Source organism: Anguilla anguilla, chromosome 13 (assembly GCF_013347855.1).
Source record: "Anguilla anguilla isolate fAngAng1 chromosome 13, fAngAng1.pri, whole genome shotgun sequence".
NCBI classification, from domain to species: domain Eukaryota; kingdom Metazoa; phylum Chordata; class Actinopteri; order Anguilliformes; family Anguillidae; genus Anguilla; species Anguilla anguilla.
The window spans coordinates 27,798,020-27,825,618 of record NC_049213.1 but is presented as its reverse complement, the minus strand read 5'-3'; the positions used below and the strand labels follow the sequence as shown (position 1 = coordinate 27,825,618).

The 27,599-nt window shown below is 38.1% G+C and overlaps 3 protein-coding genes across 4 annotated transcripts; 2 read left to right on the top strand and 1 right to left on the bottom strand.

Moving 5' to 3' along the window:
* Positions 1-301: 301 nt before the first annotated feature.
* On the top strand, positions 302-6,942 carry prok2 (prokineticin 2). 2 transcript variants are annotated; one of them, XM_035389104.1, is made up of 3 exons: positions 302-519; positions 5,418-5,543; positions 6,598-6,942. In XM_035389104.1, the coding sequence occupies exons 1-3, from the start codon at positions 487-489 to the stop codon at positions 6,721-6,723; spliced, it is 285 nt and encodes a 94-aa protein (XP_035244995.1). In that variant the 5' UTR covers positions 302-486; the 3' UTR covers positions 6,724-6,942. The 2 variants fall into 2 exon arrangements, with proteins under 2 accessions (XP_035244995.1, XP_035244994.1); XM_035389103.1 differs by lacking the exon at positions 302-519 and adding an exon at positions 3,050-3,414.
* Positions 6,943-10,116: 3,174 nt separating this feature from the next.
* gpr27 (G protein-coupled receptor 27) lies at positions 10,117-12,839 on the bottom strand. The gene is made up of 2 exons (XM_035387286.1): positions 12,555-12,839; positions 10,117-12,103 (listed from the first exon to the last, which is right to left on the bottom strand). Exon 2 carries the CDS (start codon positions 11,913-11,915, stop codon positions 10,788-10,790), a length of 1,128 nt encoding a protein of 375 aa, XP_035243177.1. The 5' UTR covers positions 11,916-12,103; positions 12,555-12,839; the 3' UTR covers positions 10,117-10,787.
* Positions 12,840-16,668: 3,829 nt separating this feature from the next.
* On the top strand, positions 16,669-26,191 carry eif4e3 (eukaryotic translation initiation factor 4E family member 3). Its single transcript, XM_035389122.1, has 7 exons — positions 16,669-16,956; positions 20,386-20,458; positions 20,752-20,846; positions 22,004-22,064; positions 22,149-22,215; positions 23,197-23,352; positions 24,005-26,191. Exons 1-7 carry the CDS (start codon positions 16,784-16,786, stop codon positions 24,049-24,051), a joined length of 672 nt encoding a protein of 223 aa, XP_035245013.1. The 5' UTR covers positions 16,669-16,783; the 3' UTR covers positions 24,052-26,191.
* The last annotated feature ends 1,408 nt before the right edge of the window (positions 26,192-27,599 follow it).

Here is a 27,599-nt window from a genome sequence, read left to right as displayed (position 1 = left end):
TAGAAGTCACTATATGACATCATACATTAATTTTCATATGTATGACGTCACCACGTAATCAGCTGGGGTTCCAGAAAGGGCCAGTGTGGGTGCACACACCTGATTCCACTAATCAATCACCAGAGTCATTGCTAAGCATCTTGATTACTAGAATCAGGATCAGGTGTGTGCACCCACACTGGCCCTTTCTGAATAAGACTGGGGACCCCAGCTCTAAAACATGAAAAGCGCCTAATTAAGAAAAATTAACAGCTTGTTAAAATTCTGGGATTGATGTTGAGGTTGGAATGAAAACCAGCATACACAGGGGTCCCCCAGGACTCCTTTAAAGGCACTACATAAAAATAAGTAACCTGTCCCTTAATGGTGGATCACACACCAGTGGAGCTATGATTACTCTGGATTATCACCAGGGCATGATCAACAAGGAATTTGCTTGCAAGTGACTCCGATGGAATCCCCAAGGCCCGCTCTCTCCCGCGCATCATGCTAATCCGCTCAGAAAGATCATCCCAGCAGGTGAGAATACAGGAACACAAGGATTTACCTCAGCCTCACTCACAGGATATGGTGTCATGGAGACAGTGTCAGATAATCCACTGAAGAGGTTCTCTCACGTGCTGTGAGCCCCAGTCAGGACTTAAACAGAAAAAGGTTATGGGTGAGGATGCTTTTACTGTCATTTTCCTCCAGACATTAAATGATTTTTCTTCCACACATACAGGAAACCACTATCAAAGCAAATTTAAATACACATGTTAAAGCCATGTTAGCTTTGACATTCAGGACACAGTCATTAGTATAGGTGCAAATGAGCGATGCAAATGTAGATTATACAGTAAATGGACACTGGATTACGTGAGAAAGAATTGGAGTGACTATCCAAGGTTCAGATATTCAATTTCCATCCTTTAACACAGTACTGGATAGTAGGCAGAGTGAGCCTAAATTGATTGAATGGCCTGTTCTCATCATCACATATTCATATATTTTTTTAGTTATTGCATAACTGAGGTCTCAAAAGTGACCAGGTCCCATTAATTATAGTAAGTAAGTATTCAAAATTTTAAATTTAAATTTTTTTCCACACTGTATTTCTATCGATCACCTACAAAATTTATGTTTTTGTTAACGTGTTTAGATCAATAAACTGTTTACATGCCCACACATTAATCTGGTTTAAAAGCATACCTCCAAGAAAGCAGATACCACATGTTACAGTTTACAAAATGCACTGGCATGTATGGTTTTGAATAACTTTTTGCAGCAATTTATCTTTCCTTTTCCTCTTTCCCTTTCCCCACTCTGCAGGCAGGAAATTGGCTGAGCAGGGCCTGAGACCTAAGATGTTTGTTCTTTTTTTTTAAACTTTTTTGCCATTTTTCCCCCATTTTCTCCCCAATTTAGTCATTATACCAATTCCCCGTGTGTATCACGGTCCTGGTCCATGTGCTATCCTCTGTCGGTCTGGGGAGGGTGTAGACTACCACATACCTCCTCCAATACGTGTGGAGTCGCCAGCCGCTTCTTTTCACCTGACAGCGAGAAGTTTCACTGGGAGAGCATAACGCGTGCGGAGGTTCACACCATCTCCCCCCTCGTTGCTTACTTTCAAATAATCTTTTGACACCCCTGGTGGAATGTGCAGTATAGTTCCTGCTTGGTTTTAAGTTGGTCCAGCAGGCTTGATACTGGTTTTGAGAAGGCCGAACTGGCAACAAGGTGGTTGAGACAGCAACCATGCAGGCAAGATCATGTCCAGCTGGTGGGCCAGCATGGTACAGACAACAGACAATCTCCAAATTTCAGATGCTATCTGGAATTTCCACCAGGGTCACCATGTTCAGCTTGATCAAAACTTCAAAAGTGTCAGGCTGTACGATCCAAGCAAACACTAAATACTAGAGCTAGATAGATTACGGTATTTGCTGTCTATAATATATACAATTACCATGTATGAATACATTTCATACATTTTAAAGTTTTCATATTTTAATTAAGATCCAGATTGTGTGTTTAAAGAAATGGAAGCTGAACAAGGAGCTATCAGAAGGACTCCAGAATGGTGCTTTTCCCAGCTGGAGATCCATGTTTGTACAGTATGTGAGAGATAATTGAGCTCTAGTGAGACATCAGAGCATTATAGAGTGAGAGAGGGATGTCAAGGTGCACCATTGCCTGACACTGATTCAGTGTTGGTATTAAGGAGAGACACCTATTATATATATATATTAAATATATATATTTGGACATTACCATATAGCAGCACAGTTCAGGGCTACCCCCAACCTCATTGTTTATACGTGTTAGCATTACAGTTTTGTTGCAATATTACACTAGTGATTTAAACTATACCTTCTTTTCATGACTCCCAAGGATTTTCAGAACAACACAAGACTGATACACCACAATATTTTTGACCTATTATATCTGTCACTGAAATTACTTCCATGTGCAAGGAAGTGCTTTCCTTTCAGGTTCTCTTTGTACTATTAAGGGCAACTGAATCTCAAAAAAAAAAAAAAAAAACTATGCCATTAAAAAAATAAATGAGATGAGTCAGGGACACAGAAAGGTGCTCTAACGCCACAGCCTGGCCATTCAAAACACCAAACAAAAGATTCAAGAAATTGCATGGCATTGACAGACAGGGACACAAAAGAAACTTGTGTCAAATAATTTTTCGTGTGAGAGTCATGAGTACTTCTTAAAAGAAATGCTACAACTAAAGTTTTATACTTCCACACAGTCTGCCCCTTGGCTTTTACAGAGTCAGAGGAGTGACTTTTTCCTTTCCCAAAACAGCTTCATCACATTTGTTTACAACCGTTCCTGACAACAACAAAAAAAAGCATGTAACCCAGGAACAAGACATACCATGTATGGATTTATGGCGGAAATTCAGTCAGGTTACATGATTCATGCCCATTATCATTTTAAGCCAATTGGATGGCATTTTTCATGGGTGTGCCTTGTGAGTTCGATATGCTTTATGATTCAGTTGTTAAGAATAGGACTGAATAGGGCAGGCGCAATCACTTATGACAGAAGGATGCTGGTGTACCGGGGCTCACCTTGGACCGCATTCCTCCCCTCCCCATGCCTTATTGGTGCAAATGACTCATTGAGCATCTCAAAGGTAGGCTGGGCTTATAAACCCCTCAGTCTCTACCCTCTCCAAGCAAGCTTTGGGGCGACTTCAACACGGCCCACACTACGAGACACACAAAATCATTTATAAACAAACACACAGGCAAACATACACACATGCACACACACACCCCTTCCACTTCTCATAGTCTGAGCAACGCAGGATCAGAAGGACTAGTCTCTCTCTCCGCCATGAAGTCCAGTTTTTCTCTGCTCTTCTGTTTCCTGTTAATTTCCACTGGATCGTCTGCGGTCATAACTGGGGTGAGTGACTTGTGTACACCTAGAGTACATGGCTTGTCTCTAGATGATATAGGTATTACAAACATGCTTCATGCCTTCAGATAATTACCAGATAATTACCAACTGCAAAACTTTTAATACCAGAAATTGTAATATCATATTTCCTGTTTTATATTTATGGAAAAAAAATTAGCAGGAGCAAAGTCAAGGTAGTTAAGCTTGTTTTCATTGTAGTAATTACTTTCACAAGAGATCAAATTGAAGTTTGAATTGTGTCCAGAATCTCCCAGAACTGTTGTATGCTAATTTTGAGACATGGCAACTTTGCATGATTCAACAAAATTTGATTATAAGGCTTACATGTTCAAATACATATTTTGCCTAGCTTGTGTTTGTTGACTCATTGAATATATGTCATTTTTTTACATATGATGAGAGATATTATATGTGTGGATTTGTTTTTATCTTATGTAAAACTGCTTGTAGATTAATGAAGACTAACTGAATTTGCCCTTCATTGAACAGCTCTTGTAAACAATGTAGCTGTATACAGAAAATCTTGAAGTTATTTTTTTGCAAATTAACTTTTCAGACTTGTATTGAGCATTATTGAGATATTTGAAAAAGAGACACTTAATGAAATTAGTTTCTCATTATGTAACAATCAAATAAGATTTAAGTGTTGACTTCAAGCCTGCAATTAGTGACTTCAATTAAGTAAACAAAGCAGGCAATAACACTAGAACCAGGGACAGTGTGGCCTTCAGTGTCCACCTCTAAAAGAAGGTAAAGATGTTACATTTACAGCAATAAATAAATTTCATGGATCACTGCAATGCAAAGTTTATTTTGTCTGTTAGTAGTATCATATGCAAGTAGTATACTGGCTATCTTTCAGCTAATCTAATGACACTGACACACAAAAAAAAAAACATTGTTTAAAAGTTTTGATTTCAATTAACAAAAAAAGATTGACTGTAAATTCAACCCATTTCTGAATGTGCTACTGAACTTCTGACTTTTACTGAATTTATGCGCTTACCAACAATATTAATTTCACAGACATTATTTATATTATCATTATGCCTTATTGCCTGCACATGATAGATAACATGTTGTGTAATATTTGTTGAAAGTGTTTCACATAAAAAAACAGTGGTTTCTGTAGTCATTTTTGGACCCGTCTGTGGATAGAGAGAGAGAGGCACATGATCGTAGATCTCAAAACAAGCTGAACTCATTCTGAAGCTGTCACAATAAATCATTGGCTTCTCAAGCCATGAAATTCTTAAATAAAGTCAGCATTGTCTTTCATGCGAGACAGACATTTGATGGAGAGTTTCTGACTTAACTATATGATGAATAAATCATCATCACTTTGCTCAAACAATGCCAGCATCCAAAATCGACTATTAAATATTCTCTATTCTGCCATCTGACATTGTGTTAATATTCAGATATTTGGTTCTAGTAGGTCTATGATTTCCTTCTGTGATAATAATGATGATTAGCCTCTATGTAAATAATGCATTCTAGATAAATAAATAAAAATCAACAAAAAATCTGATTATTAAAGAGTCACGGAGGTACAGTGGGCAGCAAAAGTGTGATTTGCATAGTTTGTTTTCACATGTACATGCCTGGCAGTGTGATGTGCATTTGTGTGTATCTGAATAAGTGCGACATATGCATATGCACACACCTGTATGAATGTCTGAGTGATGTTTATCCATGTATGAATGTATGTGTGTGTGTGTGTGTGCGTGTGTGTGGTGTGTGCCAGTGTGAGTGACTGTACTTGTTTATTTAAGAGCATCTGTATGTGTGAGTCCAATGTGTCAGGGTGAGGTGTGCATGCGTGTACATTGCATACGTGCTTGTACGCGTAAGTGCATGTGTGTGAGAGTGGCTGGGCATGTGTATTTATGAACACCTGTATGTTTGAGTGTTAACGTGTGCGTGCTAGGCGTGTTTGCGTGTGTGCGAGTGCGTCACTGTGACGCATGTGTGTGCGCTCTCTGCAGGCGTGTGAGATGGACTCTCAGTGTGGCGGGGCCATGTGCTGCGCAGTTAGCCTGTGGATCAGGAGCCTGCGGATGTGCAGCCCAATGGGACTGGAGGGAGAGGACTGCCACCCAATGAGTCACAAAGTGAGTTCAGCCCATCCCTTTAACCTTCCATCCTCACCTGCCTTTCTTTCTCTTACATTGTCTCATTTTTTATCGCTTTTACAGTTTACGATATTTCCCCACTCCCTCCTCTATTCTTCTGATATCCCATCCATTCTTCTATCAAGCATTCATTGTTCTCCAATCCCTTTTCCTGTCACACTGAATGATTCAGTCAAGACAATAATATGTGCATATTTTTAAAAACATATTTGCCCCTTTCCTGCTTTCCACTATTGTTGCATATTTGTCACACTGAATGGTTTCCAATCTTGAGACAAAATATAATGTTAGACAAAGGGACCCTCAGTAAACACAAAACACATAAAAAATATATAGAATTTCATTTAATTTAATTAAAAAAGTTATCAAAAACTCATATCACCCACATGAAAAATAATTGCTCCCTTAAACTGGTTGGACCACATTTAGCAGCAATAACTGCACCAAATGCTTCCTATAATTTAATATCAGTATTTCACATCACTCTAGAGGAATTTTAGTCCACTCTTCTTTGTAGAACTGCTTTAATTCAGACAAATGAGTAGGTTTCCAAGCATGAACTGCTTGTTTCAGGTCCTGCCACAGCATCTCTATTGGCTTCAGGTCAGGAATTTGACTAGGCCACTCCAAAACTTTAATTTTGTTTCTTTTAAGCCATTTAGATGTGAACTTACTTTTGTGTCTTGGGTCATTGTCCTGCTACATAACCTAATTTATATATATATATATATATATATAGAGAGAGAGAGAGAGAGAGAGAGAGAGAGAGGGAGAGAGAGAGAGCACATAGCTTCTATACATTCTCACACTGCCTCTCCCTTTCCTCCTCCAACTCCAAACCCAGCCTTAATCCTTTCTGAAATGCACACGTATTTATTACTGTTTTTGTGTACAGTTATGCAGTAATATCTGCATATTTAGAGTGAGCTTACAGGGCGTGACCTAAATGTTTTTTTTTATGATGGCACTGGAACTGCACAAAGTTCTTGTTTTTGGGCATGAGGTCAGCACTATTTTCTGTTTCTCTCTCCAGGTACCATTCTTAGGCAGAAGGATTCATCACACATGCCCCTGCCTGCCAAACCTGGCATGCATGAGAACAACAGAAGGCAAATTCAAATGCTTGCCACCTTACAAGAACCAAGACTATTATTTCTGAGAGTGAAGAGATCCAAAGTATTTATGTGTACAGTAACAGTGTATTGCACATTAAAATACCTATTTCCATTATTTTTATCAAAAAGAAAATAGTTGTCTTTGTTGTCTAGCATCTATTTGTGTTTTTCAAAAATTGCCTGAGGTGCTGAGAATTGATCACAATACTCTAAATGTGGTAAAAGAAATATATTATATGACATCACTTCTCCTGATCTGTATTTTTTTTTTTTTAATTGTCTGTATATTTTACATCTTAGCACAATCTCTAGATCCAGATTGATGACAGGAGCTTATTGAAGCGGAGTCTCAATATCCCCCCAGACCAGCAGTTTGAAACATTGTGTGTTACTGCTCTGTTGCACTTCTCTCCCAGTATTGAAAAGTTAAGGTGAACTGCTGTGGTCTCTTTAAACAGGCAAATACAGCAAATATTAAATAGGGAATAGTTATTTAACTACTTAAATCAGGAAAATAATCAAACTCGTCAGTCAAAATAATAGTTTTATTTGGGTGAACTGACTGAGCTAAGACTTTTTGTATCAATGTTTACGATGTAATTATATGACTTAATACAATATGGCTACCCAATGTCAGACATTGTAAGCCACAAAATTATCTGTATTTTGCGTTGGCACAGGAGGGTAAATTGTTTCTCCAATTGGTCACTAGGGGTCACGTCATCCTTTCACTCATAAACCTCTAGAGTCATACAGAGCAATATGATAGATTACTGCACAATTATCCTCAGAGGAAAATGGGCGATACAGTGATGATCTGCAACACTGTATCCCCCATAAGTAAGTCAGTTTGTAAGCAAGTACATTTGGTACATCATCTTACATTACCATATTATAAGAATTCCATATAGTGAGACAGTTCCATTTGGACTCAGCCAACAGAAACCTATATTTATAACCATAGTTTTTAATATTTGATCTGTTTTTTCCCCTTTGCAGCTGAAAAATGATTAATGTTTGCTCATCAGTGATAGAAATAAAACAGCATTTGACATTACCCATAACTAGGGCCACCAGTTTGTCACCCCTTGTTTTCTCACATGGTACTCCAGTCCTCTGCTAGCTTGAGGTCATGACAGCATTTTTGTCAAGCCCCATCTCAAACAATTATACCTTTTGCACCACCTCAATAATCTAAGTTGATAAAGTAATTGCTACTAATTAAGCACATATGATGATTGACAGTAATGTTTTCCAAGCAACACTCACGTGTTAAATTCAGTTTGATGACTTACTACTGAGGACATGCTGCAGTATTTTTAAGTGTTATACAGGGGCAAGATAAGTTTTGTTAGAAGCATAGGGAAATGCCTACATTAAAAATGAGGGTATTTATATAACATTTAACTTGCACTAAAAACATAAAATCAAAAAAACATTCATGATTCAACTAATTAACTAATCACGGTCCTCAATCATGGCTTTAAGAAGAATCATGTCTCTTAGTGCTGGGCTAAAACAAAAACCTGCACCCATACCAGCCCTGTTCAAATAATAATGGACAACCTTGCTTTCTGGTTGCATTTATTTTTTACTGCAGTAATACCCAATCCTGGTCCTGGAAAGCTACAGAGTCTGCTGGCTTTTGTTTTTTTTTCCTTAAGATCAGTGACAAATTCAGCCCAAAGAAACAAGGTGACCTGAGTGACCAGGTGTACAGTGTAATTAGCTGCTTTAATCAGTTGCTGTGCTACTCAAGTGCTAAGTGACAATGAAAGCCAGCAGACCCTGCAGCTCTCCAGGACCAGAAGTGAGGAACACTGACTCCTCACCGTACCATTTCATTTCAACCCATGTTCACTTTCCTTCCTCCCCATATTAGATCAACTAATTGTTTTTAAAAATGTCTCAATTAAATTCTCTACAATTAGCCAATTGACCATGCCATTGGAGTGCCTATGGGGACCCCTAGAGGATACCCATTGAAATACAAGTTTAAATCCCTGCAGGTCACATGGTGAAAACAAACTGTTGGCCCTACCCATAACATAAGCTGAGAAGCCTTACCTTATGGCTATTGTCTTCCAATGCCTTACAAACAAAATGTACAAACTAGAGTCATTATGGAAAATTATTGTGATATAGTCAAAAACTGCACAAAAATGCATTCATTTCTACTGTTCAGATACAGGAAAAAAACATTGTTCCATGTTCTATTCTGCCATGGGGAAACCCACTATGTGTGACATGACAGAACACCAAGCCCTGCAAAAAATTTTTGATTTATAACAGGTACACAAATGTTTCTGTTCTGTTAAATGAATTAATCCACTTGGCTGAAACTGATTGAAACAGCCTACTGGAGAGATTTAGCAATACTTTCTTAACAACAAACTCCATTTTGGGGGCGAATAAAACATTGCAAGTTTTTAGTTTTTTACTTCATGGATGAACCATTTCTTTTGCCAAATAACTAAGCAGATAAAGATGGTTAAAGTGTCATTCTTCATAACATACATTTGGGAATTTAATTTGACTTCATCATTTTTACTTCAAGGGTCTATTTAATATTTGAATGAATTTCTGGTCTTTGAATCAGTATTGTGTGCCAGGTTTTCCATTTTCTGACAGAATAAATTTCTGAAAAGTAAGCTGAAAAAAATGTTTCTAGGAAAACTAAAATTATGAACTCTGAAGACACGTGTTCAGGATCTATAAATAAGGGTAAAAATTATATTATAAAATATATTATTTAATAGCATTAAATAGTTTCCTTATCAATGCATTTGTGTCGCTAACAGAACAGTTGATGCTATCACAAATTTTATTGTGGAAAATCTAGATTGGCAGCTCCTAAAGTATTCCTTTCTTTCCTTTTCTTAACTACCAGATGTTCTGGTTAGTAACCAGACTTTTTGGGACTTTCAAATGTCCAATGCAATTGTAATGAACTTGGTCACATCCTTTCATTTTTAGAAGATGCATCAAACTGGAATGTTTTAGTATCAACAAAAAGGAGACAGGTCTTTCAGTGTTAATAAAGAGCTATCAGGTGGGTCAATTGAATCTGTGATGTTAAATATCACGACAGAACTTGAAATGTCTTACAATTCTTCTTGATCTCACAGTAGGTTATCATTAGAGATTAATGTGTGGATCAAGTTTACTGACAGCATTAGCAAAACTTTGCTTATCAACTGGAAACCCTTTTATACTTCAGTCCAAACATAAAATTATTTTTACAGTGCATTCAACAGTCATTCATTTACACAATATATAAATAAAGGGGAGAAGCTTAATGAATGTCCACTTTAACAAATCATTTTAAACTCTAAACAAAATATCTGGCAGATGAGGCACTTTCAAAATATGGCAAACAAAACACAATTTTTGGAAAGTCCAGTTTCCTTTGTGCATTGCCAATACAAACACATGTATTCATTATTTATGATTATTTATTCTGCAGTACAAACAAGGCAACCATCTTCCAAAGGCATTAAGAATGGTCAACCATCAGAACTAAGTCATTTGTTTTCTTGACCATAAAACATAATTTACATTAAAGGGAATGTGATAGGAAGTCTTTTTGTCAACACATTTTCAAAAATCTATGTATCATATTTACTTGCAGAAAAAGTAAAACTGAGTTGCAGTATTTTATCCACACAACCAATGCTAGGAAGATCTTATCAAAGATAATTAATTTCTGATAAAAAGTCTAAAACAAATGAAACAAATCAGATTTACACCAGCATAATAGGCCTACATAATTCCTTTATAGAAGCAACATACACTTAATTTTAAAATACTCCTTAAATAAGATAATTTGTTAACATCAGTGTAAAATATATGCATACAAATATAAATTTTTAAAAATATGGAATTTTTACATTTCATTTGTATCTGCAATTTGGTCATTGCGAAATATGGCCTTCAAGGGTATAATCTAGAGAAACTTGAAATCAACTAAAGAAAATAACCAACAAGGGCGACAGTTATGCATACCGAGCATGTTTTCATTAAAAAATAAAATATTTCAAAGCGCAATTGTTGGTCTGAACTATTGTAATCAAAACAACGTAAGTTGAACAACATAGCAATATATTGTTCAGATAACACAATATGACTCCATAGGTGTTTGTGTGCTCAAACAGCATTCGAAACTGGCTCTGAAACGAACCCTAAGCTCCTTGTTAAATATAAAACATATGATGGGATTCACCCCTGCTTGCGCGAACGTCATCCACACCGCCGCAGTGAGGTACACTTGTGGGATGGCACTGGCTTTCACAAACACCCGAAGATAGCAGGCGACAATGTAGGGGGACCACAGAAGAAAAAACGCCAGAGTTATCAAGTAAAACATCTTGCCGATTCGTTTTTCCATTTTGAATTCATCCAAGACAAGAAGCCTCTTGTTGGGGTTGTGCAAAGCCTGTCTGATCCCCACCAGTGTCGGTGGGGTGGGACCACGTCCAAATCCCGCGATCCAGTTGGCAGCTGCTTGTCCTGTAGCGCCAGGTCCGTGGAAAGTCCAGTTCTGGCTTATTGCCGGGATCAGCTGGGCCGGTTTCATTTTACGGTGATCGTAAACAAAAAACAGCATTTTCATATAAACCACATGAGTTGTTCCCACAATGACTGCCAACATCAACATAAAACCCAAGGTGTCGTTTGCTTTCAGGTATCGATGTTCAAAAATACACTGTTCTTCCTCTCGAATGAATTTGTAAGTGCCAACATCGAATACCGGCGGGAATGCCATAGCAACGGAGAGGGTCCAAACCATGCATATGACTGCCACGCAGGTCCATAATGTCATTCGCTTAGAGTAAAATCTATGATGCGCTATCGCCATGTATCGAGTTACACTGACGCAGAAGAGCATAAAGGCTACGTGAAAGCAGAAGAGAACTGCCATGAACGCGATGATCTTGCAGCTTATGATGCTATATGCCCAACTGGAGCCGCTGGTAATGGATATCATCACGAAGGGAAAACATACAGCTGCGCGTATTATGTCCGCCAGACATAAATCCAGGAGGAAGTAATAGGGAGCTCTGTGTAGGCTGCTGTCTTTCAGCACCAGGAAAGATAGCAGAATGTTCCCTGCCAGGCTGATACAGATTATCAGACCGAGAGAGGCCAGCTTCACCGCAGAAGCAGTGATGGCATAATTCTGTAGCGAAGGGTTGCTTTCCCCTGGCTCGCTTGTGTTCGCCATCTGTGCAACCATCACCAACTATCGTCAACAGCGCACACCCTCTGTCAACCCACATCAAGTAGACCAGATTTTTCTTCCACAGATCATCAATATATCAATTGATGAGCGAAATAAAAACGCAGCAATTCGACGTTGAACAGTGCATAGTCTTCAGGGTTTCGGCTGCAGTGCCTCGGGGAAGAAATGAATGAGCTCTTCGCCTTGTAAAACAGTAGAACATTATTTAGTCCCATCTAACATGCATCTTATGAAGCGACGAAGTCATCGTTGTCATTAGCCCTACATTACAGCTACGTTTCCCTTGCTTATCTTGCATTTTTGTACACAACACATTTGATATCTTCCATCCGCGTTTGCAAAATAAAAAGCAAAGGAGTAGTATTTTATCGACGTAGGATACCATCCCTGCCAACCATGTTATAGCCTACACAGTCGTTATTAAATGTATATTTTCCACATTCTCCATTCCCACTTCCAGAGTAGCTTCGATATTCACTCGCCTTCAGCTAAAATGTAGATACGCAAATTCAGAACAGGCCTTTATAAAACAAAGCAGGTAGAATATTAAACTGGCAAAATGAATTCGTATTTCATGAAAAATGGCTATGCCCACGCGATAAGTAAACACGTTACAGTTACATTAAGCGGTACCTCTTTAATTGTTAAGAAGCTGAACTTCCGATGACAGGTCGTTGTTTAGTAGGCGACTTCGGGTTGCAGTTGCCATAATCGTATTCGATGTGCCGAATCTTTGAAATGTTTTTAAAATGTGCAAGCCTCTGCTTCTTCGCTGGTTAAAGTTGTCCACTTTTTCGTTTAGTGTGCCTTAAAAAACTACGAAATAACCGGACAATGGTTCAAACGCGTCCGAAGCATGGATTTCATCCCATTGAAAAAAGCTTCGCTTATGAAATCGTTTCTGCCTGAGAGCCCTGAAGGCACCACCGTGACATTATACTGTTGAATCTTTAAAGGCGCAGACATAGCATAATTCTCTGTCAAGTCGCCTATATAATGTTTTATATGTATTCATAAATTCATCAGCAAATTCCGTGACAACAAATGTTTTATTTTAAACGTTTCTAGCAATCTGATTTATATAGCCTACATTATTATAATTAGATGTTAATAATAATAAGAATTATTATTATTATTATTATTATTATTATTATTATTATTTGTACTTTAATGTTAACATGTACTTTTTATGTTGATATAGTTTTACTACCGGAGACTATTTCATTTTTTTTTCTTTTCTCACAATGGATCATTAACGTACATTCACCTGCGAACATAAAGACCACATATATATTTTCATAATATTAAATTTAACATGTGTACTCAACAAAAGTTCACAATCAATACTTTTTTTTGTAATTGTAGGCAATATATTCAAATGCATGCATCATATCACTTAAATGAAAATTATATTTACAATATCATTTCATTAATTAATTCAGATGAAAGTATAATTTAAAAAAAGCTGTTGGAAAGAAAACACTTTTCGGCACTACATTTTCTGTATTCAATACGGGCAATTTCTAGAATCTGGCCTTAAAACAAGAAAGAATCAACAAAAATAAAGCCAACCAAATTTATATAAATGTCTATTATTATCATATGCAACAACATCATAAAAACCATTATAACAAAGCATTTTCAGCTGAGTGCATTTCAGTTGACCATCGATAATTAAAACATTATAAAGTGTTTTTATAGTGCTCTCTGCAGTGTCACTAGTGTAACACTGGAAGAGGGGGCCGGAGAACTATTGAGAATGCATAGATCCCCAAAATGAGGTTTTCTACCTGACAGCCATTCACACTGGAGCAAAAGTTTTCTTGAACTAGCTTTTATGTGGCCAAGACCAGAGTTGTTCCTGAACAAGTGGAACAACTAGCATCATTTTTCACATTTCAGTGAAGTGAGGGATGAGGGAATGAAATGAGAAATGTGCTTCCTGTTACATTCTTATCATCCCTGCTCATTATCAATGAAACATGATACTGTGACTCACTCTGGCTCATAAATTAACAACTCTCTCCTCATCATTAGCTACTTCACTCATTATAGGAGTGAAATATTTTTCTGACTGAAGCACTGCTGCAAGTGATCTTTCTCAACTACTGTTGATCTTCACAAGTTTTTTAAGAGGCAAGAAGGGGTGGTCGTAAGGAAAATAAATGAACAAATAGAAGTCAGTGTGTGTTTAATGCAGACGAGCTGAAATAAAATATGAAATATGTTAACTTCTATTTAATGGTGCTGCTGGTACTGTGGAACACCACATCACTGCCTAATGTGTATTCCCTCCTTGCAGTTCCACTGTAGTTTTGCAGCACAAACTTACTGGTGTTGAACAGAAGGGGGCATCAGAATGCACACTGCCTGTCTTCTGCAGAGAAGGCACTATCCTTTATAATTTCCTGAATAAATCCCTATCAAGTCAGTCCCCAGCAACCCTCTCCCACTGCAAGTATGCCTCTACCACTCCTGTCTTATCATTAATTACTGTCTACTCAATACCATAATTTCCATTTAGGGAAATAGTTTGTCACCTCTGTTTCAAAATGAACCCTAATGGGTAAAAAATTGCTACCTGCAGCTACACAGTACAGCCCCATAACATTTCCAGGGAGGCAAAACTTTGAGGTTTCAATACAATTTTAAACCTCTCGCATATTTACGCTTACTAAATCTCCTTCCAATCCAAAATTTCAAGCAGGGTTATAAGAGCAGAGTAAACAAAGATGATGTACAATATCCAGATGTACAATATCCAGGGATTGGCGGCAAATACTTCTTTTTATTTATATGGCATTGCTTCCAGTTTGGCTTCAATAAAAATTAAAAAAAAAAAACAAACATCATAGTCTGTCAACCCTATTTTAAAATTCATGGTCCAAAGACCCTGTACACAACAGCTACCATTAACTGAACAGCATTTCTGCCGTAATAGCATTCCATACCCAACAGTAGCACCCTATGACCAGGATCCTTTTCATTGTACTATACCTTTAACAAAGAAATATCATACAGAAAAAGGCTTTTGGTTATTGCTAGGGTCACTATATATTTAAGTAGTTCTCACATGCATTTTTTACCTTTCCTCACAAATCAATTTTCCAGTTTATAATAATTGACAGCAATGTTCTCGCACAGTCACATGCTGCACTCAGTGCGACCACATGTGGCAGTAACATATTTTTCACAGTGTTGTGTTGTATCACTGTTTTTTAATTGGTGGCAAGTGTCCTACACACAAAATGCTGCGGTTATATCGTCTGCACAAAATTAATTGAAATTAAATGAAAATGCAAGGTTATATAATAAGTTTTAACAGTTTATTCTGCCATTGTTTTATGCTGTGTGGTATAAACCTGTCCATACGAAGAGGCATATCTTTCTTTCACTTCTGTAAGTCACGCTGGATAAGTGTATCTGATAAGTGATTGCAGTAGTTGGAACAGATAAGTATTGCTTTGCGTTCCGCACAATATTTTGAGAGATTGTCAAGCCTGTCCCAGAGCTCCCTCACGGCACTGCTGTTCTCTTTTGTAAATAATTTGTGATTGACAAGTTAAGAAGACAGTTAACAGTTCTTTTGAAAATGGAATCAAGTCCAGAGCTTTGAGTGCAGAACTGATTTGGGTCAGAAACCACAAAAACTCAAGGAATTTGTGCACTGGTTGAAAGAAGCTAGTTTCTTTTGGAGTGCACTCCATTGTTTCTCAGCAATTTCACTGAACGCTTGTTTGGGCAGTCCTGTGCATCTGCTGAGCCAGTGTTTTATTTTCTTTTTGCTGTTATTACTTGTTATTGTACATGTCATTCATTCTCTACTCTTAAATCAGCACTCTCAGAAAAAAAAAGGATTCTGAAAGGATTGTTTGGCTTGTCTTCTTACGGGAACCCTTTTTAGTTCTTTATGGAACCCTCTATGATAGGTGTGGAAAGTGTGAAAGCTCCCAGATCGAACCGTTTTGCCTGACAAAGAACTCTTGAACTGGATAGGGTTCCCCTATGGAGACACAGAGGAGACTTTTGGAACCCATTCTTGTGAGAGAAAGGGGACAGGGGATCATTGCAACAAGGCTTTTGCCATGTTCTTGAATAATGTCCCACAGTAACATCCCAAGCTATGACAGTACATCAATATTTGTTGAAATTTGTTGTGATGTCTTATGAGGGAGACAATTCCAAGGGCCCTTACCGACAGGGGCCCTCAAAAATATATTTGGAAAATTCACAACATAATCTAACTCGGCAAGCATATAACAGCCAAAACCAGTGTCATTTTTCAAGATGTGTGGTGCAGATTCTGTGCAGATAAGTGAATCTGCAGCGTGCCTGCTGGATGGATTTAGACACCAGGGTGCAGCTTCTGCACACAATGGTCCACATTTAATGCATGTTGGATAATAGGTGCAGTGAAGAGAACAAGCTAAGCAGAGGGTTTTAAGATACTGTAGGTGAATTCAGGTTAAAAGAAAATAAATAAATAAAATAAATCCACAGTATGCCCACCACAAAATTCAACTTTAGTCCTTGCTGTGAAAATACAGCCCGTGGTAATTTACAAACCTGGCAAGTGTAATCGAACTGAAACCATCAGTGAGTTACCCTTGTATTTTTAAATGATTATTATTATTATTCAATAATAATAATAATAATAAGTCACTGAAAATAAAGGTTAATCAGTTTCGGAACACACCGTGCGCATATTAAGTGACACCGAGAGTCATGACGTACATTTGTTGTTGTTGTGGTGACGCGCCAGGCGGGCAATGAGTCAGCGGTAGCGACAATTTCTCCGGACGTGGAAGTACTGATCTCACTGTAAAAATACTCGTCCTAGTTACTGATTTTGCCTAGAAAAAATGGCGGTTCCTGCAGCCCCAGATCTGCAGATGATCACGGAAACACAAAGCGGCCCGGTGAATAGCCCTGAAAATAACATTGAAATCGACGAGAGAGAATTGGAAAACATAACAAACGAGGAAGACGGAACTGCGCTCCCTTTGCATTCTCCGTGGACTTTTTGGCTTGATAGGTAATGTTAGCTATACGTTCTCTGATAATTCGCAATCGAGACACTATTTACCTATTTTAGACACCGTTGTAGTTACGGAGCTAAGTATCTTGCTAACAACCTTAATACCAAAAACAAGTAGCTAGCTAATTCAAATTCAGTTCTGTGAAATCTAACTTGAGGAAATTTTCTTCTAGTTGTGTCGGCCTAGCAAGTGTCTGTTAAGCTACCTAGCTAGCTGACATTAGCCGAGGAAGACATTCTTTCCTAGGCTTGATCAACATCAATGTTAGCTACAACCTGGATGTCCACACAATACATTGCTCATTTTACGTTGTTGTTAACGTTAACTTGCCAATATAAGGAACGATAAAGTTTGCGTTGTGGAGTTTGAACTTAAGATACAAGATGCATTCATAATTAAGTTACAGTTAGCAAGAGGAATCTATTCGAGCTAACATTAGCTACTGAACATTAACTTACTGTTATCTAAACGATGGGGACGTTGATTCATGTAACGTTAACGCTAGCTGGCTAAGTTAGCTAGCTTGAACGATAGCTAGCTATAAAGCAAAGCCAGCTAACGTATAGTTATTGCAGAACCTTCTGGTCAGTATTATCTAACTAGTTGGCTTATTGTCTGGAGATTTGTTCTTTCGGTATAACCTTGCCAGGTGCCTTTGTCGGCGGTTAGCTTGCTATTTATTGTATCCAGTTTTTAATGCAGGTAACTTAACAATAAGCTGTCTAGCCGGTTAGCTACTGTCCTGCTGCCATTGCATGATCTGTCGTAGCTAGCTATCGGTAAAGTTACTGATGTCCAATATTGTTAGTGCTGTCTTTGTGGGTTTAAAGCATATCGGCGAAGTTAATTTATTTTGCAGCAATGTTAGCTCGTTACCTAGCTACTGCTCGAGTACAGAGATAAAGTTGAAAGAATCGTGACTGACAGCACGATGATTGTCACTTTGCAGTGTCACACACACAACAGTGTTAAGTTAGCAAGCTAGCTAACACACATTTTTTATTTGCGAAATTGTGTGTTGTACACGAACGGTTTTGGCTGTTCTTGGTGAATATGAGCCTTGTTTCGTCTAATGTCAAATTAGCTTTTTAATAGACTACATGTGCCTGCTTTGGGCAATGTAAGGGTGTGGTCAAATTTTGACATTTGACTTTTTGGTTTCAGAAAAGGTTTAAATATATTGCGTCCAATAATTCAATTCATTGCTATGTTATAGTGAGTGTATGACAGGAGGTCCGACAGCATCTGCGTTTCTCGAACACCATACTATGACGTGCAAATTGAGATTGGTTCATTGTGGCAAAGGGCTGTCCGAATACAGTGCTGCAAGCCGTGTACAGGACAGTGTTCTACCAAATCTGTGTTTCCGCGTAATTATTGGGATTAGTGTGACCTTTCTGTAATTTGTTCATTTGACACCTTTTCAGATATCTTAAATTGCATGCTGTCACAAGAGGGGAAGTTATAGCTATGCAAACTGCTATGAGCATATGTTCTCTGATTTACATCAATGCTGCATTTCTCCTGACATGACACAGCATGTAACTCCATTCTATCAACAGAACTTTTCTTGAAAGCAGGCTCTAGGGAGGGAATCCATTTTCTCCCATTCCTATAGTGACGACAAAAAGCACCACACAACACATGCAGATGACTATTAATTATACGTTATGCACACATTTACACATCTTCTTTGGATTGTACAAAACATTTTCTCTTGACTTATGATCTTCAATAAATTAGGGGAAATATTTCTATACGACTGATAATAAATGCTTATACACAATGGATAAACATTAGACAAAAGATGCAAGTAAAGATTCAATGGCTGGCAAGTTACATAAATGTCAACAGTTGTAACTAGCAAATGTCACAGTCATTGTGTTGATGGTTTTGTTAAATTCGGTGGTGCTGATTATGGTCTGCAGCATTGATTAGATTGCTCAGAACTGTAAATTTAAGGAATTGGACCTGTTATTTTTCCAGTGGATTGCAGGTTCATATCTCTGCCAGGACACTGAAGTCATATTCATCAGCAGGATAATTCTGCTGAATGACTTGAGTTACTCTATTCAACTGTATAGCTGGACAACATATATAATGGCAACATTTATGTGTCCAACAGTTTTCTCCTTTAAGTTATATGAAAGGGTAATTGTTTATTATACATATTGGACAATTATCCTTCAAGCTAAACTTTATTGAAATGTTTTTTTTTTTCAAATGTTTTAATGTAGCGTATTCTTTTGCATCACATCAGATCAATGTACTATTCTAGCCTAGCAGGTGATGTCAGTAGTGTAGAACCATTGATTATGAAAAGGATAGTTCACTCTCTTGGGTTTCTGATACAATTTCAGTTTCAGTATTTTTGATTTTTCTGGACATACTTTTTGTGTGCAATGAAGGATATTTTCGATATTTAGAGAAGTTATTGGTTTTACAATGACAGGTGTAGGGTATAGGGTGTTTGTGGTCTAAAGCAAGAAGATACACTTTGACTCCACAGCAGCTTGTACAGCTATGCTATGCCACCATTGGTTGTTCCCCAGAAAACAAACTTTCCCTTTAAATGAACAATCTCTCCCTTCTGTTTAGTTTGGTGAGCTGGACATTTTTGTGCAAAATCCTTCCCTCTAGTGGTCAAACGTAAGAATGCCAATACTATTTAATTTCGAAGAGTGTATCAAAAAAAGTGCAGTGTGTTAGCCCAGAAATTTGTTGACGAACAGAAAGAGGTCAGAGTCTTTTTTAGTGTGTGTACAAACCTCACTGATCACATGTCTATAGCCTGTGAAATCTGTCTAGTCATCTGCTTTATTATAAATAGAACCTGGTTTAATAACTGCCCTCAGTTCAACCTACCAAATGTTTCAGAGAGAAAAAACCCAGTGCTAGCAAATGGATTCCCATGTGTCCTTAGAAACCTTGTAGGTGTTTGACTTTGAATGTGTACAATTCAAGGTTGTTTAAAGTCCTTGTATTGTGCACATAGTGTATGGTGATTCTAGAATTGCTACTGGTTTTTGCATTTTTATAAACTTTCTTTGCATATCTATATAACATGTGCAAATCAAATTCAGACTGTTCAAACTTCTGTGAAATTGGTGTTCCCTTTTCCTGAGAATGCCTTGTAAACAGGTCTGATACCTGCCTGTATCAGGGCAAGTTTTGAAATTTTTTATATAAAAACAATATCCTTAGTATTTTATTAAAGTTTGTTATAATATTTATTTGCAAGTAAGATCTTTGACAGTGATTGAATTTTTTTGTATACATACTGTTGGAGAGGAATTGTAAGATGAATTACAGGGCAAATAAAAGGAAGAAACTTCTGTGTGTGTACACAGGTTTGTGCTGAAAATTGAAATGGAGAAACCAAAAGCAGGCAATCAAGCAGGACTGTTTATTTGTCTTCATTCTAGGTCCTTACCTGGGACAACAGCAGCAGAATGCGAGTCAAACCTGAAAAAAATCTACACCGTGCAGACTGTTCAGGTACATGGGACATTGCAGCAGGTTTCTATGGAAACACTACACTTGGGGTCCTGGGTATAATGTCAGTCGATAAGATGTTTTCTGATTGGTTTAGGTCTTCATCAGATTAATTCCCAAACTACAGCCACATTATTATTTTTTTTTGTTGGGATTGAAACATAAGCCACAAGGGAACGACTTCAGAAATCCTATGCTGTACAAGGATGTTCCTTTCTTGTGTCATTTAAGATGAAAATTATAGTAAATAATTGGCCCAATATGAACTATTTCCCCCTGTTTCTTTGCTTGAATAGTGTTTCTGGAGTGTTTACAACAATATTCCTCCAGTGAGCTGCTTACCACTGAGATGTAGCTATCACTTAATGCGCGGAGAACGGAGGCCACTGTGGTAAGTGCTTTTATTTTAATATTCCTGTTTCAAGAAACATGACTTGTTTTACACACTATTAAAAACTCTTATTCTGAAAAAATCAATGTGCTAAACGGAGTGTATTTCAATGGCAGTACTTTTGATTTGACATTTGATTTTCACAAGTGAATGTTGTTGTCTGTGGCAGGGATTGCCACTCTGTCCTGTGGCCTGTCTTTGTATTGTGTGTCTTTTTAGCTTCAGGAATTCTTCACTGAATATCATTATTTTACCATACACTTAAATGTTTCTATCATCATATTGTCTTTAAATTGATTTTTGCAACAAGCTTATTTGGCTCCCTGGGTTTGCTTAATCTCTGAACTCCCAATTTTGCACCTTGTGTTTATCTTCCATAGCCAGGGGCCTACGGTTTTAGCATTTAGGCTTTGTTGTGCTTCACTCAATCTGTCCATCAGCCAGTCAAGCAAACAAATGTGACCTCAACATGGCCTCTGCCACAGACGTTACAGCACGTTAATGAATATTTGCCTTAGAACTTAAACCGACTGATTTGCATTTCCTGAATGCTCAGCATTCATTCTCAGTGGAACACATATCCAATTCAGACGTATTATAGCCTTGGAGGACAGATCGTAGTAAACGCCTAATTCAAGCGAGAGATCAGTTAACTGCTCATTGCATTTGGGCTGGAAGGGAAAGCAGCATGCGCGGGATGGCCTGTGAGCAGGAGGTTTGGAAGCCCTCTCCTGTGGGGACATTTTATCCTCTCAGTGCCTTGGCCAAAAGCAGCAGGCCTCTGGCATCCACGGAGAGCCGGGGCACTGTGTGCACACGCAACTCAGAGAAGCTCGCGTTACTTCTGCAGGCTCTAAACGCACAATAGCCTTTTTGGGAATGTGTGCTGTATTGGTGAATCTCCCTCATTGGCCCTTACCCATAACCATGTTAATGTCTTTAACATCCTGTTAACACGGTTGGTGCCCACACTGTACAGGGCAAAGTGAACAGGAGTTTCAGTTCTAGGCTTACCCTGCTCTATGACCTTAAGTTCTAGGTTGATTCAAAGCAGCTGATGAACAACTGACCAGCTATAAGCAATTACGGTGGCGGTGTCTTTTAAATGGAGTGTCAGTGTTGTTGTAAAATGACGCTGTGTTGTGTTTATTTGGCAGGGAAGAAGAAAGTAACGCAAAGGGTGGAGTCTGGAAAATGAAAGTCCCAAAAGAAAGCACCGTACGTGTGAAATACATTATCTTTGTAACGTTTCGTCATCATTTCTGGGAACAGTTTGTTAACACTGCCTGTTTTTTTCATCAGTCTGCCGTATGGAAAGAGTTGCTACTTGCTACCATTGGAGAACAGTTTGCAGATTACTGCGCATCAGGTGAGGCCCTTGGCGGTGTGTTTCTGTACGTGTGCTGAGAAGGTACACGCACACTTCACAACAGTGTGGAGGCACACACCGGGGATTTTCGTAGTAACGCTAAAAGATAAAATAGAAAAAGTCATACCCAAATCATGTTCATGTTTCTTCTGATGCTCTGTCTACATGACCAGCCATGTGCCAAGTGACGTCAGCTTGACTCTGCAAGGAGCACACATTTCTTGACCCTAAATTATGTCCATAGAGCTGCCCAAATGCTATTGCTAACTGAAAACCAATAGTGAAAGAATTTGTCTTATTCCTGAAGTCTTTACATTAACGGCTAATGGCTAATGGTAACAAGTTGTATCATGTTAGCCATTTGCTAAGGCTGCTTTTGGACTAATACCCTGTCAGGCACTGGCAATGATGGGATCTGCTTCATACAGTCAGTTCACCGACCAGACTTAATGTTACACACAAGCACGGCAGTTTGTCCGCTGCCTGAAGCTTTTTGGAGTTCTAAGTTAAAGATTGTTAAATGTCTGTAATGAGAAATCAGTCCGACTGCATATGCATGTAGTGAATGTGACTGTAATGTTACTTCCATCAACAAATAGCCTTTTGAATTAGCGGTGGAGTTGGACTTTTCCTAAACTTTTACACTGTCTTCTACTGAAACTAGTGTTATGTGGCAGATATTGTATTTGATTAAAATTTCAAGAGTTGAACAGCATTTTGTTGCCGCTTTATGTCAGTGCTTATACAAGATTACTTAGCATTTTTGGGGGGTTGAGGGTTTGACGGGTAATGAAGCACACTATTTATGCCTTCTATTCTCATATATGCACAGCATGTTCTGGTTTATAGCTTACATTTAAAATCTTGTGTTATAAATGACAGCCTTTTCTATTAAAGTTAATACCTGTGCACAAAACAGTGTAGACTAAGTTTCATTATAATGGCAAAATAATCTCCACAGTTTTTTCTCCTCTTTGTTAGATGATGAAGTTGTTGGCGTCAGTGTCAGTGTTCGAGATCGAGAAGATGTAGTCCAAGTCTGGAACGGAAATGCTTCTTTTGCAAGTGAAGCGAATGTTTTAGGAAAGATATATGAACTCCTCCCAGAAATATCTTTCAAAGCAGTATTTTATAAACGTAAGTATTATTGTTGGACAGTTTACGGGTGTGTTGCTGTGTTTTTGTGGGGCGGCATAGCTCAGGAGGTAAGAGCGGTTGTCTGGCAGTCAGAGGGTTGCCGGTTCGATCCCCCGCCCTGGGTGTGTCGAAGTGTCCCTGAGCAAGACACCTAACCCCTAATTGCTCCCAACGAGCTGATTGGTACCTTGCATGGCAGCCTTTCACCGTTGGTGTGTGAGTGTGTGTGTGAATGGGTGAATGAGAGGCATCAATTGTGAAGCGTTTTGGATAAAAGCGCTATATAAATGCAGTCCATTTACCATTTTGTGTAAATGTAGTCATGAACATAAGCATGTTTTGAAGCAATTCACAAAAATATCAGGTATCAGCAATTCACAAACTGACAGCCTGTTGATCAAATGACATTTAGCATAGTTGGTGGCATACATGAAAACATTATTACCCCACTCCAATTTTAAAGTACATGTCAGCATGCAAGAATACTCTGTACTCAATAGTGTACAATGCACATTAATCATTTAGATGAGGACCAAGCTTTTCACATCTGTTCCATGGTGGATTAAGTGGAAGATTTGAGATTAAAGAACTGAAAATTTGGTTCCTTGTTTTCACATGTAAGATTAACCTTGTGTACGTATTTATCTTTCAGCTCATGAGGAACATCATGCTTTTGAAGGAGGGCGTTCAAGACATTAACTGCTAGTTGTTTTACACCTGGTTTTTGTTTTGTTTTGCTTTTGGATTAAGCATAGATATTGGACTTTTCCCTTGCTTAAACACTACTCTTTCTCTTCAGTTTCCTTTAATGATCATTTTACAAACATCTCAGTCACAGAAAATTTAGAGAATATTACAGATATATTTTTATAGATTTAATGGCTCAAATTTCAGACCGTGGAATTTTTTTTCCCATTTTTCTGTACTTGCACTGCAGAGTATTTGGACAAAACCTTTGAATTGAGCAGGCCATATTGGGTTTTTGTAATGATGTAGAATAGCAAGTTTTATGTGAATTGATTTGGCCTTGTCCTCTCAGCCATGTCATTGCTTGCGTAAGTTTGTCTTTAAAAAGAGACAATGCCTTCACTGAACACAATGCCTCCTCATTCTCACTGCCTCACCTACTGCTCTTTGTGTTCTGCTGGATGTATCTCTACCTTTCGCAAACATTAATGTCCTGTACCTTTTTCCAAATGAACACTGAGCTTGCTACAACTTTTCATCAGCAGCTGTCCACTGTGTTTACAGTATGGTAAATGGGTTTATTCTATGTGTGGTACCAGGTGATTTGACATATTTGCAGTGATTACGCCTCCAACTGAGCTTTTGTGCAATAGAGACAGCAAATGATCTTTTAAGCCTGTGTAAAGTCCAAGTTAATCTAGCATCACGTCACTCACGTTGTTCTCGTAGAAAGGTTGCTATATTACGTAGCCTTCTGTCCAATATACAGTGTTTAATTTGACAATTGTATTCGCACGTAAATTGCGGTTTGATTTTCTGACCGTCTGTAAGAGGTCGATACGTTGCACAATATCACTTTCAGTTTAGACATTGCTATTGTTTCTAAAATTGTAATTTATATCATTTAAAACTGTGAACCGTCTTCTTGCGAGAGTGAGATGGACTTCTGTTGCTATCATCCCCACTATTTTAGTATTGCGGCTTTGAATGGAAAGCTAGAGAAATGATGCAGTCACATGTTCATTGTAAAATATACCACTAGGTCTTGTATAGCATTTTTGTGAAATAGTTCTTATTTAAATCACACTTTTTTAGCACCCCTTGTCTTTATGTAGTGTTTTCATGGATGACAGTTATAGATGGATACTACACATAGAATGAATAATTTAACTTACTGGAAGTGACACAAGTTCCATAAATGTTATTTGTCTGCAGGCTGTATTGTTTTCCCCTGCTGTTACATTACTCTTACTGGAAGATCATGCTGCCCTCTGCTGTTGAATCAGTGACTGTTGTTCTGAAACAGATTTGTATTTTTAAATATTTGTATTTCAAATAAAATAAATATGATGGACAAACTTTCAATGGACAAAATTGAAAAGGGTAGTTCTCAACATCCATACATGTAGGTTGACCGCAAATTGAGATAGAATGTTCATTTCTTTTCATCTGTACCAAAGAGGTGACTCTTTTTCTATGTTGGGAGCAGGACATTGCATGTAAGGGCAATGCTAAGGTGCTTGCCTTGCCAAACTACTCACTAGGCCACCAGTCTAGTTTAGCAAATGTATGTTCGTAAGAACAGTGGTAGACCGTATTATGTATATTTGTTTACTTTGCTTCTTCAATTTTACATTGTCTGGACTTTTTAAAAAAAAGTGTATTTAAGCAACAGAAATGATATAACATTTAAATGTACTCCTGAATGTTGCTGGTGCATTTTGTTTCAAGTACTTTGCCAGGTAAAGGTAAGATAAGGTAAGTGTGAATTGGCCTGTTTTGTGAATCAGGTCGATCAACGTAAAAATGCACTACAGCACAATTATGTTATCAATGAATGGCTTTTTAGGAAGACACGTGGCACATGCAGCTAGACTTTTTGTTGCAATGTTTCCTATTTACAAAGCAAGATGATTGCAGGGTTGGAGTTATTTTTCTTATGGTTCATGTCCTTCATCTTGTAGTCCTAGATACATTCTGAGACTTACTGATTACGTTTCTCAATTGGAGTGGTGCCTTAATTTCTCCTGAGACTTTAAATTTTAGAACGTGCTGTCCATTCAACTCATGTAATCTGTTCCAATGTATATGCAATGTTTTCTGCTCGTAGATTTTGAAATATTAAACATAATAAAATATACCACAATATTTATATTATTGTGACTGCCTATGCTTATTGTGAACTGTGCCAAAGTGCAAGTTTTTTAAACCAGGACGGCCAGCAACAGTAGGCGTTCAGTTTGGCAACACAAAAGAAGTTTGTTTTGACTGATGGTATCCTTTTGTTTTCTTTAGTGTCTGTGATACTGTATTTGAAACATGGAATACAGTCTACCTAATGTATGTATAAATTGTATAATTCTGTGTATAAATTCTGAACGGTTTGACCTAACACCACAAAACTTTGTAGGCATATCAGCACCCATAAGAGGAGGCTAACCCTCCATTTTTGGCCCGATCAAACAAAATGGCGCTACAGAGCTCATTTTCTGTTTAGGCATAACCGCTAGGCCGATTTTTTCGAAACTTGGCACGTTGGTATAGAGGCACTCCAAATGGACAGGGAGCAAATATGAAGCCGATTGGCCATAAGGCGGCGCTATCATGAGCTAAAAGGTGTTTTTCTTAGACAATTTTGAACAAGCATGTCTCCTGCCCCATTTGAGCTACAGTCATGAAATTTTGGACGTGTGCAACTCGTCAAGTGTAACACGTTTCCCATAAGGACCCATAAGCTCCGCCCATTAGATCTTCCACAAATTAGACTTTTTTTGAAAAATGCTTCAAATGCTTTCTGCCATGGAAGTCTATGGCAGCCCCTATAACCGACTGGTCGGTTTTTACAAAATTTTGCAGAATGGTAGAGGATTATGTTGTTCACCCTGCGATGCACTGGTGTCTTGTTCAGGGGTTGTTCTGATTGCTTGTCTACCTGGTGCCCCTGTAGTGCTTGGCCCCTTCATTGCTGCTTGCAGCTATATTTTGATTTTATTTCTGCCTGTCCCCATCTTTTTTTACTCGCAAAGCTAGACGTAAACCAAATCCATGACCTATATGACCTAAGTTATACCTTATTAAGTAATGTGTTGATTATTGTGATTGGTAACTCTCTAGCCCAACCCTCAACTCCCAGCCCCATGTTCTACTGTAGTCTTGTTTCCTACTATTCACAACATCTACCCACTGTCACGTGTTTGTAGCCAGTACAGTAACCATTACTTCTCATTATTTCCCTCTACTCTGGACTGCCATGGTCCTTACCTCTAGCCCTACCTGCACATCACTAGCTATCTGCCAAGCTCCACTAAACATGATCCAGGACTTCAAACTTTGTTGTTCTGAAAAGAAACATACCTCCAAGCAACCCTGCTCTAGTACAGTAGCTTATCTGTAATAGCTCATAATCTGCACTTCATTTCTGATCTCTGCTAAGACTCCCCATCTACCAGTCCTTGTGTGTTCTTTTCTACTTTCTTCTCAGTCCACTTACTCCCAAAAATGGAACTCAATTTTACAAAATAACTAAAATTACTAACTACTCAAAAGTTTTTTTTTTTTTT